The following is a 21,801-nucleotide window of genomic DNA, read 5'->3' on the forward strand; positions in this document are numbered from 1 at the left end:
GTTCTTTTATGTTTTCCTCCATTTCTGCCTCAACAGACAGGTTTGCAAAATTCAGCAAGTTCCCGCCTCAGGCATTTTTATAGTGCCTGCCGGGCTTAGCCAGCCATGGTTCCCACTGATGTGGGGAATGATAGAACCATATATGGTTATTCTAGACACAAGCATTGGTCTAGCCGTGACGCGGGAAACCGTCCTCAGCATGATATAATCAATTCTTTGTATTACAGAGACTGAGAAGACAGTTCCTGCATCTGGGGTTGTTAAACCAACCATGAACGTGCTCGCTGCATATCGCAGGGATAGCACCAAAAAATATCAATATTTCCACATAAGGAGATGGGAGGTATTAGTTTTACAATTATATTACATATTCGGCACGGATGACTGACGTCTTGTAGTTCAGGCTCATATGAGGGCTTGACAAATCATGATGTCTTAAGTGCCGTCTACCATACCTAAATGTTTCATCATACTGGCTGAAAGGAGTAGAATCCACTCTGGGGGGTCACCCTCTGAGCTCTAGATTATGAAGAAAATCTGCAACTCGACAAACTCCCAGGCCTAGGGACGCAGAGATATGGGGTGTTAACGTTGTGCTACATCGCTTCGCAGAAGGGCTCCAGCTACATCCCTGTCCTTGGGCTAACTCACTTATAAGTGGTTATGCTCATAGCCCTGCATGCAGCACTACGGGTCTAGTCATTTCATAAACGTTGACTGGATAGGATGATTATATCTGCAGACTAAATAACACTTATGTTATGACTTAGTCAAGCAGTATAGACCAGGGGCACCAGATCTCAAACTAGATGTTCACATATCCCATGAACCTTCGATTGTGTATGGTCACACATCTACACCAGAATGTTAGATCACTAGAGCCTAGAGACTCTGAACTAGCAATATTGTTAGTTACATCTACCCTCAAAAGAAGGTATCACTTCAGACCATCTTCAGGTGGTTATGGGTCTGGCTTATACAGGAGTAAATACTGACATTTCAAATCACTCCACCAAGGCTGTAACAACCTCAGCAGCAGGGGGACCACATCCTAGTGGTTGCAGGATGGTCAATCTAGCAATTTTCCACACATTTAGTACTAACCCATTACCAGGTTGGGGGGGGGGGGGGGGGGGAATTACGAACTCTATGTTAAGTTCTGTTCATAGTTCCTCCCGGGTAAGGGAGGTTACTTTTGTCATTATTCATGTAAACAAACCACAAAAAATGTACACTAGGTACAACATTTGGAGAACGAGGGGGTAATCGCTGCGTTTGTACACCTCAAGGTTGTTCCCTTCACTCTCTGCTAAACACCAGACCATGACTTGGAGTTCTCTTCTGTGTGTAAATAGTAAGATTAAACGAGAACTTACCAGTTTGAAGTTTGATCTTTATTTTATGAGGAGTTACGATGAGGGATTATGTGCACTCCGCTCCCGCCCTGTATCATAAAGGTCAACTGGTATTCTAGTTCTTCTGATCTTACTATGTTTATTTCATCTACTGTTGTCTGTGACTTCACACCGCTGCTTTGAAGAATGACACGCATGCGTGCTGGACGGGGTCTTCACGTAATCCCTCATCGTAACTCCTCATAAAATAAAGATCAAACTTCAAACTGGTAAGTTCTCGTTTAATCTGACTATTTACACACAGAAGAGAACTCCAAGTCATGGTCTGGTGTTTAGCAGAGAGTGAAGGGAACAACCTTGAGGTGTACAAACGCAGCGATTACCCCCTCGTTCTCCAAATGTTGTACCTAGTGTGTTATAAATGTGAGGTTATCCATTAAATGTGAGGTTATCCATTTTGGTGGCAAAAACAGGAAAGCAGACTATTATCTAAATGGTGGCCGACTAGGAAAAGGGGAGATGCAGCGAGACCTGGGTGTCATGGTACACCAGTCATTGAAAGTGGGCATGCATGTGCAGCAGGCAGTGAAGAAAGCGAATGGTATGTTAGCTTTCATAGCAAAAGGATTTGAGTATAGGAGCAGGGAGGTTCTACTGCAGTTGTACAGGGTCTTGGTGAGACCACACCTGGAGTATTGCGTACAGTTTTGGTCTCCAAATCTGAGGAAGGACATTATTGCCATAGAGGGAGTGCAGAGAAGGTTCATCTGACTGATTCCTGGGATGTCAGGACTGTCTTATGAAGAAAGACTGGATAGACTTGGTTTATACTCTCTAGAATTTAGGAGATTGAGAGGGGATCTTATAGAAACTTACAAAATTCTTAAGGGGTTGGACAGGCTAGATGCAGGAAGATTGCTCCCGATGTTGGGGAAGTCCAGGACAAGGGGTCACAGCTTAAGGATAAGGGGGAAATCCTTTAAAACCGAGATGAGAAGAACTTTTTTCACACAGAGAGTGGTGAATCTCTGGAACTCCCTGCCACAGAGGGTAGTCGAGGCCAGTTCATTGGCTATATTTAAGAGGGAGTTAGATGTGGCCCTTGTGGCTAAGGGGATCAGAGGGTATGGAGAGAAGGCAGGTACGGGATACTGAGTTGGATGATCAGCCATGATCATATTGAATGGCGGTGCAGGCTCGAAGGGCCGAATGGCCTACTCCTGCACCTAATTTCTATGTTTCTATGTTACTTTCAGAAATTCTAGACATCGCACAACAGGGATATGAAACCAGGGTGGACATACACAATTTTAATCTCGTATTTTAAACAGATGGGCTGAAAGGCCTGTTTCCTTGCTGTATAACTATGATTCCAATTCCCACATTGGGTTGCCAACTGTCCCGTATTAGCTGGGACATCCCGGATTTTGGGCTAAAATAGTTTGTCCCATACAGGACCGCCCTTATCCCGTATTTGACTGGTACTACACGGATCGAGGGAACTGTCAGGTCAGAGCGCCACGTCCGGCCCCGCCTCACACGTCCCGACATAGTGCAGCCCCTGGAGTGCAGCAGCAGCAGCTCCTCGCCCGTGGCCCTGTCAGTCGGCAGCCCGGCAAGCTGTCTGAACTTTGGACCTTTGCTTACCGCTGACACCACCACCCTTCCTTCTCATGGCCGACCATCGGTTCATGAGTTGGATGGGGTGCTGGACTTTGTGAGCGACGTCACCCGGGCCAAAACTCCTCAGCTGGCCCGTAGGCTGGGCTTTGTGTACAGCCCAGCACTCGGGCCAACTCATCATTCACCCAGCCACGGCCAAGTCAGTCAACGAATTGCTGTCAGGAACTTGTCCCGTATTTTGACCTTTTGCCCCTTATTTGGGAGTGAGAAAGTTGGCAACCTTATTGCCACAGGTAATCGCACTCTGCCTCAGTCTCAAGTGGAAAGCTTCCTAATGTCGGACAAGTATCTGCAACTAGTGCTTCCCCATAAATTAGAGGAATAGATCGGGTAGAAGAACAGTCTCTTGCTCAGAGCAGGGGAATTGAGGACCAGAGGACATAGGTTTAAGGTGAAGGGGAAAAGATTTAACAGGGATCTGAGGGGTAACCTTTTCACACAGTTGGTGTCTGGAACAAGCTGCCAGAGGAGATAGTTGAGGCTGGGACCATCCCAACATTTAAGAAGCTTTAAGACAGGGACATGGATAGGACACGTTGGGAGAGATATGGGCCAAATGCTGGCAGGTGGGCCGGTGTGGGAAAGTAGGGCCGAAGGGCCTGTTTCCATGCTGTATAACTAAATGCAGAAAGCGATTTTGATTTGCAAGCCCACAAATTTCTCTGCACACTGCTGATATTTTTCTCAGTTCAGTTCAGTTTAGTTTATTGTCACGTGTACCAAGGTACAATGTACAGGTTTTTGTCACGTGCCATCTAGTCAACAGAAAGACAATACATCATTACAATCAAGCTATTTACAAGGTACAGATACATAATAAGGCCATAATGTTTAGTGCAAGGTAAAGCAAGCAAAGTCCGACCAAGTATAGGTCGAGGGTCACCAATAAGGTAGATCAGCACTGCTCTCTGGTTGTGCGGTTGAGCAATTCCTAGCCCAAGTGATGCTGAGAGAATATCACTACATTATTTTGTGAATCATAGATTGACACTGGATGATGCTGGAGTAACTCATCTCTGGATAGAAGGAATGGGTGAAGTTTTGGATCAAGACCCACCTTCAGATTCTTTGTACATAGTGTACAAACTTGTGAGCATCAGCAAGAGTTCTCCTTCAATAAATCACAGAGTACCTTTCAAAGCCCAACCCAAGAGCTGTTCTTCCCTAGTCTGTGCAAACTTCAGGGCAATGCCAGACAAATAACTGGCATATCTCATTCAGTTTGCACAAATTCAGCCTAGTAGATAAGAATTTTGTTTTGCCAGCATGTTTACAGTTCCAATTAAGTAAACAAAAAAAATAATAATGCTTTGTGAATGGTGAAAATAAATGAAGGGTCACGTACCTGAAATGTTAATGTTTCTCCTTCCACAGATGCTGCCTGACCTGCTGAGAGAGTTTCCAGCATTTTGTTTCGGGTTTTGCAGCATCTGCACGTTTGGTTTTCCCAAGGGGCTCTCGCCTGCATTTATTCCCTTGACATCTGCCAAACTTGACAATGAGTTGTAGAGGGAGCTTCATAAATATTGGAAGTTGGTGAGTGGAGGTGGGCGACTTGTGTCGGAAGGAACTGCAGATGCTGGTTTACACCGAAAATAGACACGAAAAGCTGGAGTAACTCAGCGGGTTAGGCAGCATCTCTGGAGAAAAAGGGATAGGTGACATTTCTGGTCGAGACCCTTCTTCAGGCTACTTGCTTTTTTCACACAAATGGTGGTTGAGGTGGGGACTATCCCAACGTTTAAGAAACAGTTAGATAGGTACATGGATAGGACAAGTTTAGAGGGATATAGGCCAAACACAGGCAGGTGGGACGAATGTAGATGAGGCATGTTGGTTGGCGTGGGCAAGTTGGGCTGAAGGGCCTGTTCCCATACTGTACAACTCTATGATATAGCAAATGTGCATAGATATTATATAACCTCACAATAACACATTAATATGGGCCAGAGAACAACATGGCCATTTTACTGTTAGTAAGATGGATGGACAACACAAGAGCAATGGGAACAATACCGAGCTTCCCACAAAAACGCACAGCTACCCAATGTCTTCAGCATCTGGGGAAGGGTCCCGACCCGAAACGTCACCCATTCCTTCTCTCCAGAGATGCTGCCTGTCCAGCTGAGTTATTCCAGCATTTTGTGTCTACCTAATGTCACACTTACATCAAAAATATACCATTAAGGAATGTACGTAGGAGGTCTTTAATCTAGTGTGGGATGCATTACAAATCCAGAGCCTGTGGTCAAGGGAAAACCAGAAACACACACAGAGACGCACACACAGAGACGCACACACAGACACACACAGACAGACACACACAGACAGACACACACAGACAGACACACACAGACACACACACACAGACACACACACAGACACACACACACACACAGACACACACACAGACACATATACAGACATACACACACACACACAGACACACACACACACACACACACACACACAGACACACACAGACAGACACAGACAGACACACACACAGACACAGACACAGACACAGACACAGACACAGACACAGACACACACACACACACACACACACACACACACACACACACACACACACACACACACACACACACATTGAGGAAATTCAGAGTGTCTCCGAGGATCCTCCAGTGTTTCTACTCAGCGGCTGTGGAAAATATCTTGTCCTGAAATATTATTATCTGGTTTGGGAATTGCTGTGCCCAGGACAAGAAGGCTCTGCAAAGAGTAGTGCGTTCGGCCGAACGCACTATGGGAACTTCACTCGCCCCCCCTGCAGGAACTATACATCAGGAGGTGCAACTCCAGAGCCAATAAAATCATGGGAGACCCCTTCCACCCCTGCAACGGACTGTTCCAGCTGCTACAGTCAGGCAAACGCCTCCGTTGCCATGCTGTGAGAACGGAGAGGTTGAGAAGGAGTTTCTTCCCAGAGGCCATTAGGACTGTAAACTCCTATCTGACCAGGGACTAACTTTTACTATACCACTCTACTGCTTTTTTTTTTAAATTGCTGTTTTTTTCCCTTTTTCCTTCCGCCCACAATATTTAATATGTAAAAGAATATGTGATTCTGTTCCATTCTGTTTGTTGTTTGTTTGTCTTTTTGCACAAAGTCCGCGAGCATTGCCACTTTTCATTTCACTGCACATCTCGTATGTGTATGTGACAAATAAACTTGACTTGACTTGACACACAGACACACAGAGACACACACACACACAGACGCACACAGACACACACACCCAGACACGCACACACATAGACAGACAAAGAGACACACCCACACACAGACACACACACAAACTCACACAGACACACACAAACACAGCCACACACAGACACACACACCAATGTTAGCAGAAACTTGCGGAGGAGAATTTACTACCAACCGGATGAGTTATACATGTCATTTGGCACCTAACTATGAGAGAGAACATGTGATTATTGAATTGCTCGAGATAAGAGATCCTGATAATCTGACTCACTTGGGAAGGCAGATTCCACATCAACCTAACCTTTGATTTTGCAGCAAAAGAACAACAGAGTGCTGGAGTAACTCAACGGACCAGGCAGCATCGCTGGAGAACATTTACTTATTTGTAGTTTGCATTTTTTGTGGTTTGTTTACATAGATATTTAGCACCAAGAGGAAAGGCAGGCAGCAATAGTTCAGTCTAGAGGAGGACTAATAATATTGTGCTTTCAAAACCGAAGGAAGTACAAGCCCATGTTCAAATAAAAGCACGCTGAAGTAATTCAGCGGGTCAGGCAACATCTCTGAAGCCAAATAGGCACCATTTAGGTTTGAGACTTCTTCAGGCCTGTTCATAAATTATAGGAACAGAATTAGGCCATTCAGCCCATCAAGTCTACTCCACCATTCAATCATGGCTGATCTATCTCTCCCTCTCAATACGATTCTTCCCCCTTCTCCCCATAACACCCGCACTAATCAAGAATCTGTCAATCTCCGCCTTTAAAATGTACGTTGTAGTTTAGATTAATATAGAAGCAAGGAACTGCAAATACTGGTTTACAAAAAACCCCACAAAGTGCTGGAGTAACTCAGCAGGTCAGTTACCACCTCTGGAGAACATGGAGGTCACGTTTTGGGTCGAGACCTGAAATGTTGCATTGGTTTGTTCTGGAAAAGCCCAGATTCTAAATGAACGTCCAGCAAGTCCAGGTGTCCCTTGAAAATAGCTCCACTCTCAGTTGAAAGAAGGAACCGCATTCTAGTAATGTTAAGATAAACTGGAAATGTTGGCATGTGAAGTTTAAAGACAGACTTGGAACCAAAGACAGCTAATAGTGGATTAAATGTGAGGCAATAAGTGCAATTTGCCATTAACCTTGTGCAAACCCATTACTATGCCCATGCCAAAAGTTTTCAAAGCAAAAAGCAAATAAACCTAATTAATTGTGTTCTATCGGGTTTTTTTTCCAATGTGCCCATAACCATTTTTACTTAAGGTTATTATTATTAATGATCATGTTATTAGTTTGGTGTTCTGACCATTTAGCTGCTGTAGTATCAACTTCAACACAAGTCGTGACACAGTGTCACAGCAGCAGAGTTGCTGAAGGAAATGGATTACAGAGGTCATGGGGAGAACGTACAAACTTCGCACAGACAGCACCCGTAGTCAGGATCGAACCCGGGACTCTTGCACTATAGGGCAGCAACTCTACCGCTGTGCCACTGTGCTACCCATTTAAAGGGCTCTTAAACGCCACTTATCTGTCTTCACCACCAGCTCTGGCAGTGCTTTCCAGGCACCCACAAACTTGTGTCTAAAAAAAACTAGCTCAGAACATCTTTAAATTATGCCCTTTTCTCCATAAAGCTACATCCTGTGGTCTTTGACATTTCCACACTGAGAAAAGGTGGCTAAAATATTTTGTGAGTGATTTCCTGCTATTGCGATAGATATCAGATTGTACATTTACACACTTCCAGCTTAAGGAAGCTTATAGATTTATAATATAGAACAAACAGTGCAGGACAAGAACAGACCCTTCAGCCCACAATGTCCATGCCAAACAAGATAGCAAGACCATTATCCATATAATTTACAGTCTCATCTTGACCACTTCCGTCTGTGCTGTATATTGATTTTAGAAAAAACGCTACCATATATTGCAATGATATTTGGCCATCTTACTCATAGTCCTCCTCCGCTGATCATGCCCTGAGGATTTTTCCCATCGATGAAAAATAAAAGAATTATGAGTGTTTAAAAAACCTTACGATCCTCTCGCCTGTCAATCACCGTGATGAAGGTAACGCCCCTTCCAGGGTAGGGGCTATAAAACCCCAGATGACTGGACATGACTCAGTCACTCTGCAAGATTGCGAGGGAGAGGCCACGACTCCCATTCCAAGCTGTGAATCAACTGAACTGTAAGTCTGCAATGTACTTGCAATAAATGATTTGTTAGCCCTTAATGAAAACGAAATTAGTTGTTTGGCCTGCCCTGTCTTTGAAACTGCAATGGCAGTGGAAGAGAAATGAAAATGCAATCAGCTGTTTGGCTTGGCCTGCCCTGTCCTTGAAACTGCAGTGGAAGTGAAATGAAAATGCAATCAGCTGCTTGGCTTGGCCTGCCCAGTCCTTGAAACTGCAATGGCAGTGAAAGTGAAATGAAAATGCAATCAGCTGTTTGGCTTGGCCTGCCCTGTCAGAGAAACATAGAAAATAGGTGTAGGAGGAGGCCATTTGGCCCATCGAGCCAGCACCACCATTCATTGTGATCATGGCTGATCGTCCCCTGTCAATAACCCGTGCCTGCCTTCACCACATATCCCTTGACTCTACTAGCCCCCTAGAGCTCTATCTAACTCTCTCTTAAATCCATCCAGTGATTTGGCCTCCACTGCCCTCTGTGGCAGGGAATTCCATAAATTCACAACTCTCTGGGAGAAATATTTTTTTTCTCACCTCAGTCTTAAATGACCTCCCGATTATTCTAAAACTGTGGCCCCTGGTTCTGGACTCGCTCAACATAGAGAACTTTTTTCCTGCATCTAGCTTGTCCAGTCCATTTATAATTTTATATGTTTCTATAAGATGCCCCCTCATCCTTCTAAACTCCAGTGAATACAAGCCCAGTCTTTTCAATCTCTCCTCATATAACAGTCCCGCCATCCCAGCGACCAATCTCATGAACCTACGCTGCACTGCCTCAATCACACGGATGTCCTTCCTCAATTTAGGAGACCAAAACTGTACACAATACTCCAGATGTGGTCTCACCAGAGCCCTATACAGCTGCAGAAGAACCTATACTCAAATCATCTTGTTATGAAGGCCAACATTCCATGAGCTTTCTTCACTGCCTGCTGTACCTGCACGCCAACTTTCAGTGACAAGGACACCCAGGTCTCGCTGTACCTCCCCCTTACCTAACCTAACCCAACCCCATTGAGATAATAATCTGCCCCCTTGTTTTTGCCACCAAAGTGGATAACCTCACATTTATCTATATTATACTGCATCTGTCAGGCATCTGCCCACTCACTCAACCTGTCCAGGTCACCCTGCAACCTCTTAACATCCTCTTCACACTTCACACTGCCACCCAGCTTTGTGTCATCCGGAAACTTGCTAGTGTTGCTCCTAATTCCCTCTTCCAAATCATTAATATATATGGTAAACAGTTGCGGCCCCAACACCGAACCTTGCGGCACTCCACTCGCCACTGCCTGCCATTCGGAAAAGGACCCGTTCACTCGTAGTGTTTGCTTCCGGTCTGCCATCCAATTTTCTATCCATGTCAACACCCTACCTCTAATACCATGTGCTCTCATTTTAGTCGCCAATCTCCCGTGCGGGACCTTATCAAAGGCTTTCTGAAAGTCTAGATACACTACATCTACTGGCACCCCTTCATCCATTTTACTTGTCACATCCTCAAATAATTCCAGAAGATCAGTCTAGCATGATTTCCGTTTCATAAATCCATGTTGACTTGTACTAATCCTTTTACTGCTATCCAAATGCCCCATTATTACCTCTTTAATAATTGACTCCTGCATCATTCCCACCACTGAAGTCAGGTTAACTGGTCTGTAATTCCCTGTTTTCTCTCTCACTCCTTTCTTGAAAAGTGGGATAACATTAGCTATCCTCCAATCCACAGGGACTGATCCTGAATCTATTGAACATTGGAAAATAATCACCAATGCATCCACTATCATCCTTCTATTTCTCGCCTAATGAAAGTTTCTTTCAGTTCCACTACCCCCTCAGATCCTCTGTCCTCCAGTACATCTGGGAGATTGTTTGTGTCTCTCCTTAGTGAAGACAGATCCGAAGTACCTATTCATTTCTTCTGCCATTTCCTTGTTGCCCATAATAATTTCACCCATGTCTGCCTTCAAGGGACCCACATTTGACTTTGCTACTCTTTTTCCCTTAACATATCTAAAGAAGCTTTTACTGTCCCTCTTTATATTCCTGGCCAGCTTCCCTTCATACGGCATCTTTTCAGCCCGTATTGCCTGTTTTGTTTCCTTCTGTTGTCCTATGAAAGTTTCCCAATCCTCTCGCTTCCGGCTACTCTTTGCTGTGTTATACATCATTTCTTTCAGTTTTATTCTATCCCTAACTTCTCTTGTCAGCCACGGTTGCCTCCTACTCCCCTTAGAATCTTACTTCCTATTTTGAATGAAATGATCCTGCGTCTTCCAGATTATACCCAAAAATACCTGCCATTGCTGCTCCACTGTCATTTCTGCTAGGATCCCTTTCCAGTCTACATTGGCCAGCTCCTCTCTCATGCCTTCATAGTAGGTATGTTGCAAAACGTACCTGAAGCGTCGCTGAAAATCTGTCCCAGCCCGTGACCGCGATTTTGGTGCCATTTAGAGGGGGGCGGGTTTAATACGCGATTTTCCCTAGGCTGTTCAAATCAAGGTTTTTCAGCCTAGTTAATTATTAACGAAAAATCGCTGGAAGATTCCCTCGCTTGAGCTATTATTAGTTTTAAGGGCTTTATTAAATTGTTATAGTAGGTTAAAAATTAACCTCTAAACCCCCGACCGCCGGCCAGCGGCCGGATCTCATACAGGGGACAACAGAAGGTAGGCTGTTTATTTTTACGTTAAAAAGGGCTTCTTAAGATCCCTTTATACAAAGTTTAATGTTGCGAGGAGCTAATTTTGGGCCCATTATATCCCGCAGTATTTTTCTGGGCATTTGAGGGTACAAATCTACGGCTATGTGAAAGTTCTAAACCAGCGCGTTCACAGGATCCAACTAGAAAACTAATTTAAATGGGCTTTAATTTACAGCAATTAAACACTAAATTCCTTCCATTTGGCCTATAAATTAATGTAAATGAGATTTTAAAATCATGTTTTACTGTGAATTATTTGTGAATATTATTTGGACACTTAGGCTATTTAAAAATGTTAATCATTTATTAAGAAATGGATAGATGTTTAGATCTAGTAATTGAAGTTTGAAATTAGCTACAATTAGGTAACTAACTAATTATATGCTTTAATTTCAGGTCATCCAAGTAAGATTATTTTATATTTGTTTCAGAATGCTTCAATCTATGTTAACTGAAAATTTCATTCAGTTCTCTTAATTTTTAAGAAAGTTATGGGCTTTTGACTGTCCACGATCACAGCTTTTTTTGTTATGTCCATAGAAAATCAATAGGGAACAAGATGCTCATTTCCGAGTATGAAAATGGCCATAACTTTTTAAATACTTGAGATATGAAAGTGAATTAGGTGTCAAATTAAACTTATTTTTATGCTTTATCTGATGGGATAAATTACAGACTTGATTTTTAAAATCTCAAAATTTTGTAACATTGCTATTCATAGTCCCCTTTGTTCAACTGCATCACTGACACTTCCGATTTAACGTTCTCCTTCTCAAATTGCAGATTAAAACTGATCACATTATGATCACTACCTCCAAGCGGTTCCTTTACCTCGAGTTCTCTTATCATATCTGGTTCATTGGACAATACTAAATCCAGAATTGCCTTTTCTCTGGTCGGCTCCATTACAAGCTGCTCTAAGAATCCATCTCGGAGGCATTCTACAAACTCTCTTTCTTGGGGTCCTGAACCAACCTGATTTCCCCAGTCTACCTGCATATTGAATTCCCCATCACCTCAGTGGCATTACCTTTGTTACATGCGTTTTAACTCCTGCTGCAACTGTCATCCTACATCCGGGCTACTATTTGGGGGTCTGTAAATAACACCAATTAGTGTCTTCTTGCCTTTACAATTCCTCAACTCAATCCACAGTGACTCTACCTCGTCAGTCCCTATGTTCTCCCTCGAAGAGACTGAATTCCCTCCCTCACCAGCAGAGCTACCCCCCTTCCACTGCCCACCTGCCTGTCCTTTCTATAGGATGTATAACCCTGAATATTAAGTTCCTAGGCCCGATCCTCCTGCAGCCACGTCTCAGTAATCCCCACAATGTCATATCTACCAATCTCTAACTGAGCCTCAAGCTCATCTACTTTACTTCTTATACTTCGCGCATTCATATTAATTCCTTACACATCTCACTTTTCACATCGATCCCTATTACACTTGGCCATACTCTCCTATCCCTTCATGAGCTTCCTTTCCTGTTAATTCTGGGGTCACTAACCATCCCTTTACTCTCTTTCCCTTTAACTCCACTGTCCTTGAAACTGCAATGGCAGTGGTAGTGAAATGAAAATGCAATCAGCTGTTTGGCTTGGCCTGCCCTGTCCTTGAAACTGCAATGGCAGTGGAAGTTAGATGAAAATACAATCAGCTGTTTGGCTTGGCCTGCCCTGTCCTTGAAACGGCAATGGCAGTGGAAGTAAAATGAAAATGCAATCAGGTGTTTGGCTTAGCCTGCCCTGCCCTTGAAACTGCAATGGCAGTGGAAGTGAAATGAAAATGCAATCAGCTGTTTGGCTTGGCCTGCCCTGTCCTTGAAACTGCATTGGAATGTGGTAGTGAAATGAAAATGCAATCAGCTGTTTGGCTTGGCCTGCCCTGTCCTTGAAACTGCAATGGCAGTCGGTGTGAAATGAAAATGCAATCAGCTGTTTGGCTTGGCCTGCCCTGTCCTTGAAACTGCAATGGCAGTGGAAGTGAAATGAAAATGCAATCAGCTGTTTGGCTTGGCCTGCCCTGTCCTTGAAACTGCAATGGCAATGGAATTGAAATGAAAATGCAATCAGCTGTTTGGCTTGGCCACAGACACTCTGGAGCCATGATCCTCTTATGGTCTTTGCATCTTTTGCATAAGATGTCAAGCAGGCTTTACAAAAGCAGAAATCCTCCATTTTGTCAGGCACCCAAAATGCCCAATATTACCATGTGTAGGATGCGAAACTGGGATAACTTAGGATTGATGGATGGGTGATTATTGTTCTGTGTTGACCATGAGCTGAAGGGCCTGCTTCCACACTGTATCTTTAAACTAAATTAAACCTCTCACTCATTTAAACTGGAGAAAAAATAAGTCCAATTCATTAAATCTTTCATTAAAAGACAGCTCTGTCATTCCATGAGACCAGAGGTGAAGATGGAAAAGTAAGTACAGTGAATCAACACAATATGTGGCAACGTGTAGAATTCACCTGGAGCTTCAGAAAGTACATACAATAAGCATGTGGACCGCACAAGGCCTACAGCAGCAATGGGTACGCTTGGCCAGGCCGACCCTGCAACGCCACCAGGACAACAGAGCTTCATGGTGAGGTCAAGATCCCTGCGCTTACAACAACTGGGACTTGAAAATGGGGCCAAACTGGCGACTCTGTGTACTGTCTCAGTGTACTACTGCTATACACTTGTACTCAGACTGATTCCTGGGATGTCAGGACTTTCTTATGAAGAAAGACTGGATAGACTCCGATTGTACTCGCTAGAATTTAGGAGATTGAGGGGGGATCTTACAGAAACTTACAAAATTCTTAAGGGATTGGACAGGCTAGATGCAGGAAGATTGTTCTCGATGTTGGGGAAGTCCAGGACAAGGGGTCACAGCTTAAGGATAGAGGGGAAATCCTTTAGAACCGAGATGAGAATAACATTTTTCACGCAGAGAGTGGTGAATCTCTGGAACTCTCTGCCACAGAAGGTAGTTGAGGCCAGTTCATTGGCTATATTTAAGAGGGAGTTAGATGTGGCCCTTGTGGCTAGAGGGATCAGGGGGTATGGAGAGAAGGCAGGTATGGGATACTGAGTTGGATGATCAGCCATGATCATATTGAATGGCGGTGCAGGCTCCAAGGGCCGAATAGCCTACTCCAGCACCTATTTTCTATGTTTCTATGTTTCTATGTTTACTCCATCTGAGATGCTTATCTAACATGTATCTAAGTGCTTATGTATGGTGATACGTACTGAACTGTATAAAAAAATGAATTTCACTGTACTTGGTACATGGGATAAATTAAGTATCACCCCATACCATGCCAGTTTAACTTTCTTTGCTTCTGAGAAGTGGAAGGGAGGGAGTAGGGGAGTGGAGGTAGGGGCGCAACTGAGGACTGCGGCAGAAACCCCAAAATGTTTGTCAGTGGCCTTTCAAATCCTCAGATGAATCACTGGCTTCCTGAACGAGGAACTCAACTAATCCAGAGCTCGATTTCAACCCCTGAATTTAAAAAGGTCACCGCAAAGTCTAATTGGTTCTGAAGCTGGGAGCAAAACTCAAAGTGACTGAATGAAAGATATACATTCCAAACCCATGCCTTATACTACAACACAGCTGGCTGGAGGAGTTGACGACAATTTATATTGCAGATGAACTGAGGGAAAAACAATTACTACATAGCAAGATTAAAATAACTGCAGAGATTAAGAGCAGTGACCAAACCATTATTTGTGAACTTTTATGGCTTTCTCTCACAAATACATGTTAACCTTTTACTTTCCTATCTATATTTTCTTCAACAAATTAATTATGGATTTCTCTCACAAATGCATATTAAGTTGTGTTTTTCTTCAACAAATTGTCAATGAACCTTTATGGATTTCTCTCACAAATACATGTTAAGTTTCTTTTTTTCCGCCATATATTTTCTTCAACAAATTAACATGTCAATATACATTTGATATATTCCTTACCAGTCAATAATGTTGTTGTACGCAATAATGCTGTTCTTTGAATATGGCTGGGGATTGATGCTACTTCCAAACGCATATTTAAAATGGCCGTCACGTAAACGGTATGATCCTCTCCTGGATATCACTGCTGTGAGGATGTCCTTCAGGTGATTCTGGGAGACGTAGGATATTTTTTTGCAATTTAAACAGAAAATGCTAGAAAACAGTAGTGACTCTGCAAAGGGAAACAAAGTTAAAGTGGAGGATTTTTCACATTCACTTCTAACCATTCTAGTCCTTTAATAGAAACATAGAAACATAGAAAATATTTGCAGGACGACGCCATTCAGCCCTTCGAGCCAGCACCGCCATTCATTGTGATAATGGCTGATCGTCCCCAATCAATAACCCATGCCTGCCTTCAAATAATTTCAGGAAAAGGTCCAGTGATTTTGTTTTCTCAAATTCCTTTGAGGGCAGCTGGTGAAGTGAATGCAAAAGTGGGACTGCAAATGTGAATGGGTGATCAATGGTCGGTTTCGCCTCGGTAGGCGAAAGGCCAGTTTCCATGTTGTACCTTTATTAAATGAATATGTTATTGAGTTTTCTTCACATTATTTACTTAGGACTTTGTTGTGTTGGTTGGGCTAGTATTTTGTTGTGTTGGTTGGGCTAGTATTATGTTGTGTTAGTTGGGCTAGTCCTGTAAACTTCCCAAAGCCGTATTTACTTTAATTTAGTTTATTATCATTTGTACTGAGTTACGATGAAATGCTTTTTTGTTGCCTGCTATCCAGTCAGTGAAAAGACTATACATGATTACAATCAATTTTACATCGGCAACTAAAGATACAGAACTGAAACTTGTAGGCTGCTAGTGTTCTCTCTGAGCTATGAATCCCTGTCTGCAACTTGCAGGGAAACAAGCTACGTATCTGAAAAGACAGGACCCAGAGTGGCAACATGCATCGTGGGCAGGTCTTAACAACCCTACCCACAAATCAGATCAAATAAAACTCTGATTTAGACTTGAAATACAGTGCGGAAACAGGACCTTCAGCCCACTGAGAAAGTGCCGACCAGCGTTTAACTCCTTACACTAGCACTATCCTACACACTAGGGACAATTTACAATTTTTACCAAAACCAATTAAACTACAAACCTGTATGTCTTTGGAATGTGGGAGGAGACCAGAGTACCTGGAGAAAACCCACACGGTCACGGGGAGCACATACAAACTTCTACAGACAGCACCTGTAGTCAGTATTGAACCCAGGTTTTTGACGCTATAAGACAGCAGCTCTACCGCTGTGCTGCCCTAATATCTGATAACTAGCAAGACAGTGCTCCAGATTTTCTTGTTGTCAAGGACATGGAAAGCCTTTGATTTCCATGACATTTAGAAGCATTCAAAAATAAATTGTACAACACAATTTTAAATATATACTAATTCCTTGATGTATGAAAGCTCACTATAAATTCTCACTGAAATGCCTTTGGCTCTTTGGGTTGCAAGTCTTCAATATTCCATGTTATCTTTCGTTATATCAAATGACATGTATAAAATATGCTGTACCAAAATGGTAACAAGCATTTCATTATGGATCACAGCACTCTTGGCATCCTCCCACTCCATTGTGTTGTCTGCTATGTAAGTAACTGTGAATTATTACCCTGCATATTGTAGACACAAAATGCTGGAGTAACTCAGCAGGACAGGCAGCATCTCTGGAGAGAAGAAATGGGCGACATTTTGGGTCGATACCCTTCTCCAGACTGATGTCAAGGGAGTGAGTGAGACAGAGATAGTATGTAGTCAGAGACAGTAAGGTTTAAGAACTGGGAAGGGGAAGGGGATGGAGAGAGAGGGAAAGAAAGGGCGATTTGAAATTAGAGAAGTCAATGTTCATACCGCTTGGGTGTAAGCTACCAAAGCGAAATATGAGGTGCTGTTCCTCCAATTTGTGCTGGAGCTCATTCTGGAGGAGGCCCAGGCCAAAAAGGTCACATTGGGAATGGGAGGGGGAGTTAAAGTGTTGAGCAACCGCAAGATCAGGTCGGTTAAGGCAGACTGTCGGAGGTGTTCAGCGAAACAATCGTCGAGCCTGCGCTTGGTCTCACAGATGTACAGACGTTGACACCAGGAACAGCTTTCCTACGCACCATGCATATTGTGTTCCCCTCACAATAGCTTCAAAATCCCCAGCAATTCCCAAGAAGTCACTTTCACCAAGAAATCGCGGCAATAAACATGCTGGAAGTAATTAACAAAAGTAAATTGGTGGACATTAGTTTTAGAGATACAGCATGGAAACAAGCCCTTCAGCCCACTATCTTCACACCAACCATCGATCACACTAGTTCCATGTTATCCGACTTTCTCATCCACTCCCTACACACTGGAGGCTCTTTAGAGAGGGCCAAATATCCTACAAATCCACACGTCTTAGAGATGTGGGAAGAAACCGGAACACCTGGTGGAAAACCACAGGGTGAACGTGCAAACTGCACACAGATAGCATCGGAGGTCAGGATCAAACCCGGGTCTCTTGCGCTGAGGTCAGAGCTATTCATTACATCTTGCAGTGCAAGCTTGCCTTAACAGCACTGAGAAAAGAAAACTTAATATAAGTAACAGTTACCATATCAGTGATTCAAATTGAAGATGACCAAAGACCAAATATTTAGAGTATTGTGTTCAGTTCTGGGCACCATGCTATAGGAAAGGGTACAGAGAAGTTTTATAAGGATGTTGACAGGGCTCGAGGGTTTGATCTACAGGGAGAGGTTGAGTAGGCTGGGACTCTAGTCCCTGAAACGCAGGAGGATGAGGGATGATCTTATAGAGGTGTATAAAATCATGAGAAGACTAGGTCGGGTAGATGCACAGAGACTCTCGCCCAGAATAGGGGAATCTAAGACCAGAGGACATAGGTTTACGGTGAAGGGGAAAAGATTTAATATAATCTGAGGGGTAACTTTTTCATACAAAGGGTGGTGTGTGTATGGAACAAGCTGCCAGAGGAGGTATTTGAAGTTTAAGAAGCAGTTAGACAGGTACATGGATAGGACTGGTACATGGATAGGACAGGCTTGGAGGGATATGGACCAAACGCAGGCACGTGGGACATGTTGGCCGGTGTGGCCAAGTTGGGCCTGTTTCCACACTGTATAACTCGTGACTGTGTGACTATAAGCTGTAACTGAAGGAGTCTGCAAGGCTCATTAGAATTATTGGAAAAGGGAGATTAGAACAAGAGTAGGATCTTTAAAATCATATGGCCATAAGTGATTGTAGAATTAGGCCATTCGGCCCATCATGGCTGATCTATCTCTCTCTCCTAACCCCATTCTCCTGCCTTCTCCACATAACCTCTGACACTTGTACTAATCAAGAATCTATCTCTCTGCCTTAAAAATATCCACTGATTTGGCCTCCACTGCCTTTGTGGTAAAGAATTCCAGATTCACCTCCCTCTGATTAAATAAATTTCCCCTCATTTCCTTCCTAAAATAACATCCTTTAATTCTGAGGCTATGGCCTCTAGTCCTAGACTCTCCCACTCATGGAAACATCCTCTCCACATCCACTCGATCCAAGCCTTTCACTACTATATATGTTTCAATGAGGTTGCCCCTTATTTTTCAAATCTCAAATCAAAGTGGTTAACAGTGAGCTGATGAGTTATCAGGATCATGTACACGTTAGTATGCTGATAATAGATTAACTTAGAGGGTAGAAGATAGAGTTAATTCCAAAACATTGCTGGAAACAGTGGGACAGGCAGCATCTCTGGTGAAAATGAATAGGTGACATTTCAGGACGGGACTGTTGTTCAGACCCAAAATGTCACTTCCCCCTGTTATCCAGTGAAGCTGCCTGACCCGCTGATTTACTCCAGCACCTTGTGTCTATTTTTGTAAACCAGCATCTGCAGTTCCTTGTGTTTCCATTTATCCAGAAACAATTTGGAATACCAGGTCTAAGTGTTACAAAGAGATAGCAGATGAGATGAGTTGAGATGGAATGAGGCAATATTAGGGAAAAATGTCGGCAATGATGACAGGGATATACGGTTCAAAGTCCAAGTTCAGTTTAACCAGCACCTTCAGTTCCTGCCTACAAATTCAGTTTAACCAGGGTAACAACATCCCCAACAGTCAGGTTAACTGTCACATGGTTACCAGAGAGAAGGATGGAATTGGTGACAATTTAAAAGAACCTGTGGCGGCGAACTAAAGTCATAACTTTGGTCTTCCCAGCACCCAGGTGAAGAAAACGTAGATTTATTTAGTTTAGTTTAGAGATACAACACATAAACAGGCCATTTTGCCCACCGAGTCAGCGTTGACCAACAATCACCCCATACACGAATACTATCCTGCACACTAGAGACAATTTACTGCAGCCAGGTTAACCTACAAAAATGGACGTCTTTGGAGTGTGGGAGGAAACTGGGGCAGCCGGAGAAAACCCACATGGTCACGGGGAGAAGGTGCAAACTTTGTACGGACAGCACCTGTGGTCAGGATCGAACCTGGGTCTCTGGCGCTGTAAGGCAGCAACTCTACTACTGCGCCACTGTGCTGCCCAGCTTTACTGCTTGTACATAGGAGACAGATGATGCTGCAGTATAGCAGGATGCAACTCGGGTTAAGTGAACAAGAACCTAAATATGTTTGTAATGAAATAAAACTGAACATTAATGCAATACCTCCAATGTATGCACCACTGCCACCACCGCATCTTCAGAAACATTATCCAACCCACATTCAAATGCTGTTACGATCATCCGGCCTTCTAATTGCCTTCTAGTGGGAAGCACCATGGTGTGAGTGCAAAATTTCACATTATCCTCCTCTTGGGCATCCTTCATCACAAAGTTTTGTATCCCAGACAAAGGGTTCTGTGCTTGGAAACGATGCTGGAGGAAGATGCAAGCACTTCAGCAAAAAGCTTCATGAAATATGAACGGGATCTGATCCTGGCATTAACTTGACAAAAAACGATCAAGTACAATGTTATTCCAAATTTGCTATTTATAAGCAATTCTAACATTATCTCCATTGTAGATGGACCAGGGCAATGTTTGGCTGAATGTTGCTCGATCTGGGTCACTGCCCACATGTACTGACCTGTGGAGGCCCATTCCTATTTTACTTCGGAGTCACGTGAGTGACTACGTGAAGACCCCGTCCTGTACGCATGCGTAACATATCGTCTATCGCATTGCGTGACGACTGGCAGGGTGCACGTGATTCTCCTGCCTGCAACAGACCTGAGGTAAGTTTAAAAAAAAAAATACTTTCAGGTTTTAAAATCTTCTTGCACGAACCTCTACTTAGAGGTGCTGCTAAAAGTCCGGGGCTAAGTCGGGACGGAGGGGAAACCCCAGTCTCGGACTTCAGGGAACCCCGGTCACGGGGGATCCCGCCCACGGACCTAGGCGCTCGGAACCGCGGAATGCGGGTAGCAAGCGGCGGCAAATTCACCTTTGAGCCGCTGGCAGTAAAACCAGCGGCTTCACATTGGTGGAGAACCCGCTCGGTAGACCGCGGGAAGCGGGGAGCGGATGGCGGCGGATTCGCCTTTGAGCCGCTGGCAGTGGAGCCAGCGGCTTCATATTGGTGCCGGGGACACCTGGACAGCCGCTTCGGAGACCGCGGGAAATGGGGAGCGGACGGCGGTGGATTCACCTTCGAGCCGCTGGCGGTGGTGCCAGCGGCTTCATATTGATGCCGGGGTTACCGGGACAGCCGCTCCGGAGACCGTGGAATACGGGGAGCGACCTGAGAACCCGCTCCGTAGACTGCGGGATGCGAGGAGCGGACGGCAGTAAGTACTGTGCCGCTGGCAGTTAAACCAGCGGCTTCATATACCCGCCCCTCGACTTTGTAAATCGCGGCTATCCCTTTGATAGGGACCGCGGGGATATCCCGGCTGCAGTTACTGCGGGGATACCCAGATCGCGGGGGGCGGGGGGGAGGGAAGAAAGCCCCAACTGGAGAACATCGTGGAGAAGCCCTGTTATAAGGGACCGCGGAGAAAAAGCTCGGGGGAGAAATAACCCGCAATGGAAGTGTTTCTACAAGGACCACAGAGGAACCCCAGCTGTAACAAAGCACGACCACGAGACCAGGCTCGGGAGGAGCGTTGCCCCGCAGCAGAAAGTTTTAAAAGGACATGCAGGTAAATTCCTTACTCGAAGGGCGTTTTGCGCTATTTTGTGAGAATATGTTACAGGAATGGACCGCATCCAGACTGACTGCGGAGGACTCACCGCCGGCCGGAGCAACTGTGATTGCATATCCCGCATGAAGCGGTTGATGGATCAGAAGCTCCAATGTGACATGCTCCGGTATATGGAGCCTAGTCACCAGGGGGTCCTGGGACGCCCATGGCAGCACCTTATTGAGGGCTGCATAATGCATCTCCCTCGACAGAGGGGAGCATTAGGAATCACTTCTGGGCTGACTGAAGACAGGGGTTTGGCTGAAGAAACCACAAGTGTGCAGGGGGTGCAGGAACAACACTACCAGCAGCAGGAGCTCGACGAGTGGCCATCGGGTTCAGAAAGACCACATCATCACGCAAGACCTCACATCTTCGACGGCAGCACCCCTACGCACCCACCAGCAAACCACGATGAACTGAAGCTGGTGAAAGCTTGA

At 44.3% G+C, this 21,801-nt stretch overlaps 1 protein-coding gene across 1 annotated transcript in view; it reads right to left on the reverse strand.

The window, feature by feature from the left end:
• Positions 1–15,078: 15,078 nt before the first annotated feature.
• Positions 15,079–21,801, reverse strand: part of LOC116986104 (transcriptional adapter 1-like) — a 35,901-nt gene continuing 29,178 nt past the window's right edge. Inside the window, exons 5-6 of the mRNA XM_033041273.1 lie at positions 19,845–20,054; positions 15,079–15,301 (exon numbers count right to left, since the gene is read on the reverse strand). Coding sequence (XP_032897164.1) covers positions 15,146–15,301; positions 19,845–20,054 — 366 coding nt within the window. The 3' untranslated portion in view covers positions 15,079–15,145. The remainder of the gene's footprint in view (positions 15,302–19,844; positions 20,055–21,801) is intronic.

Source organism: Amblyraja radiata, chromosome 23, assembly GCF_010909765.2.
Source record: "Amblyraja radiata isolate CabotCenter1 chromosome 23, sAmbRad1.1.pri, whole genome shotgun sequence".
Lineage (NCBI taxonomy): Eukaryota > Metazoa > Chordata > Chondrichthyes > Rajiformes > Rajidae > Amblyraja > Amblyraja radiata.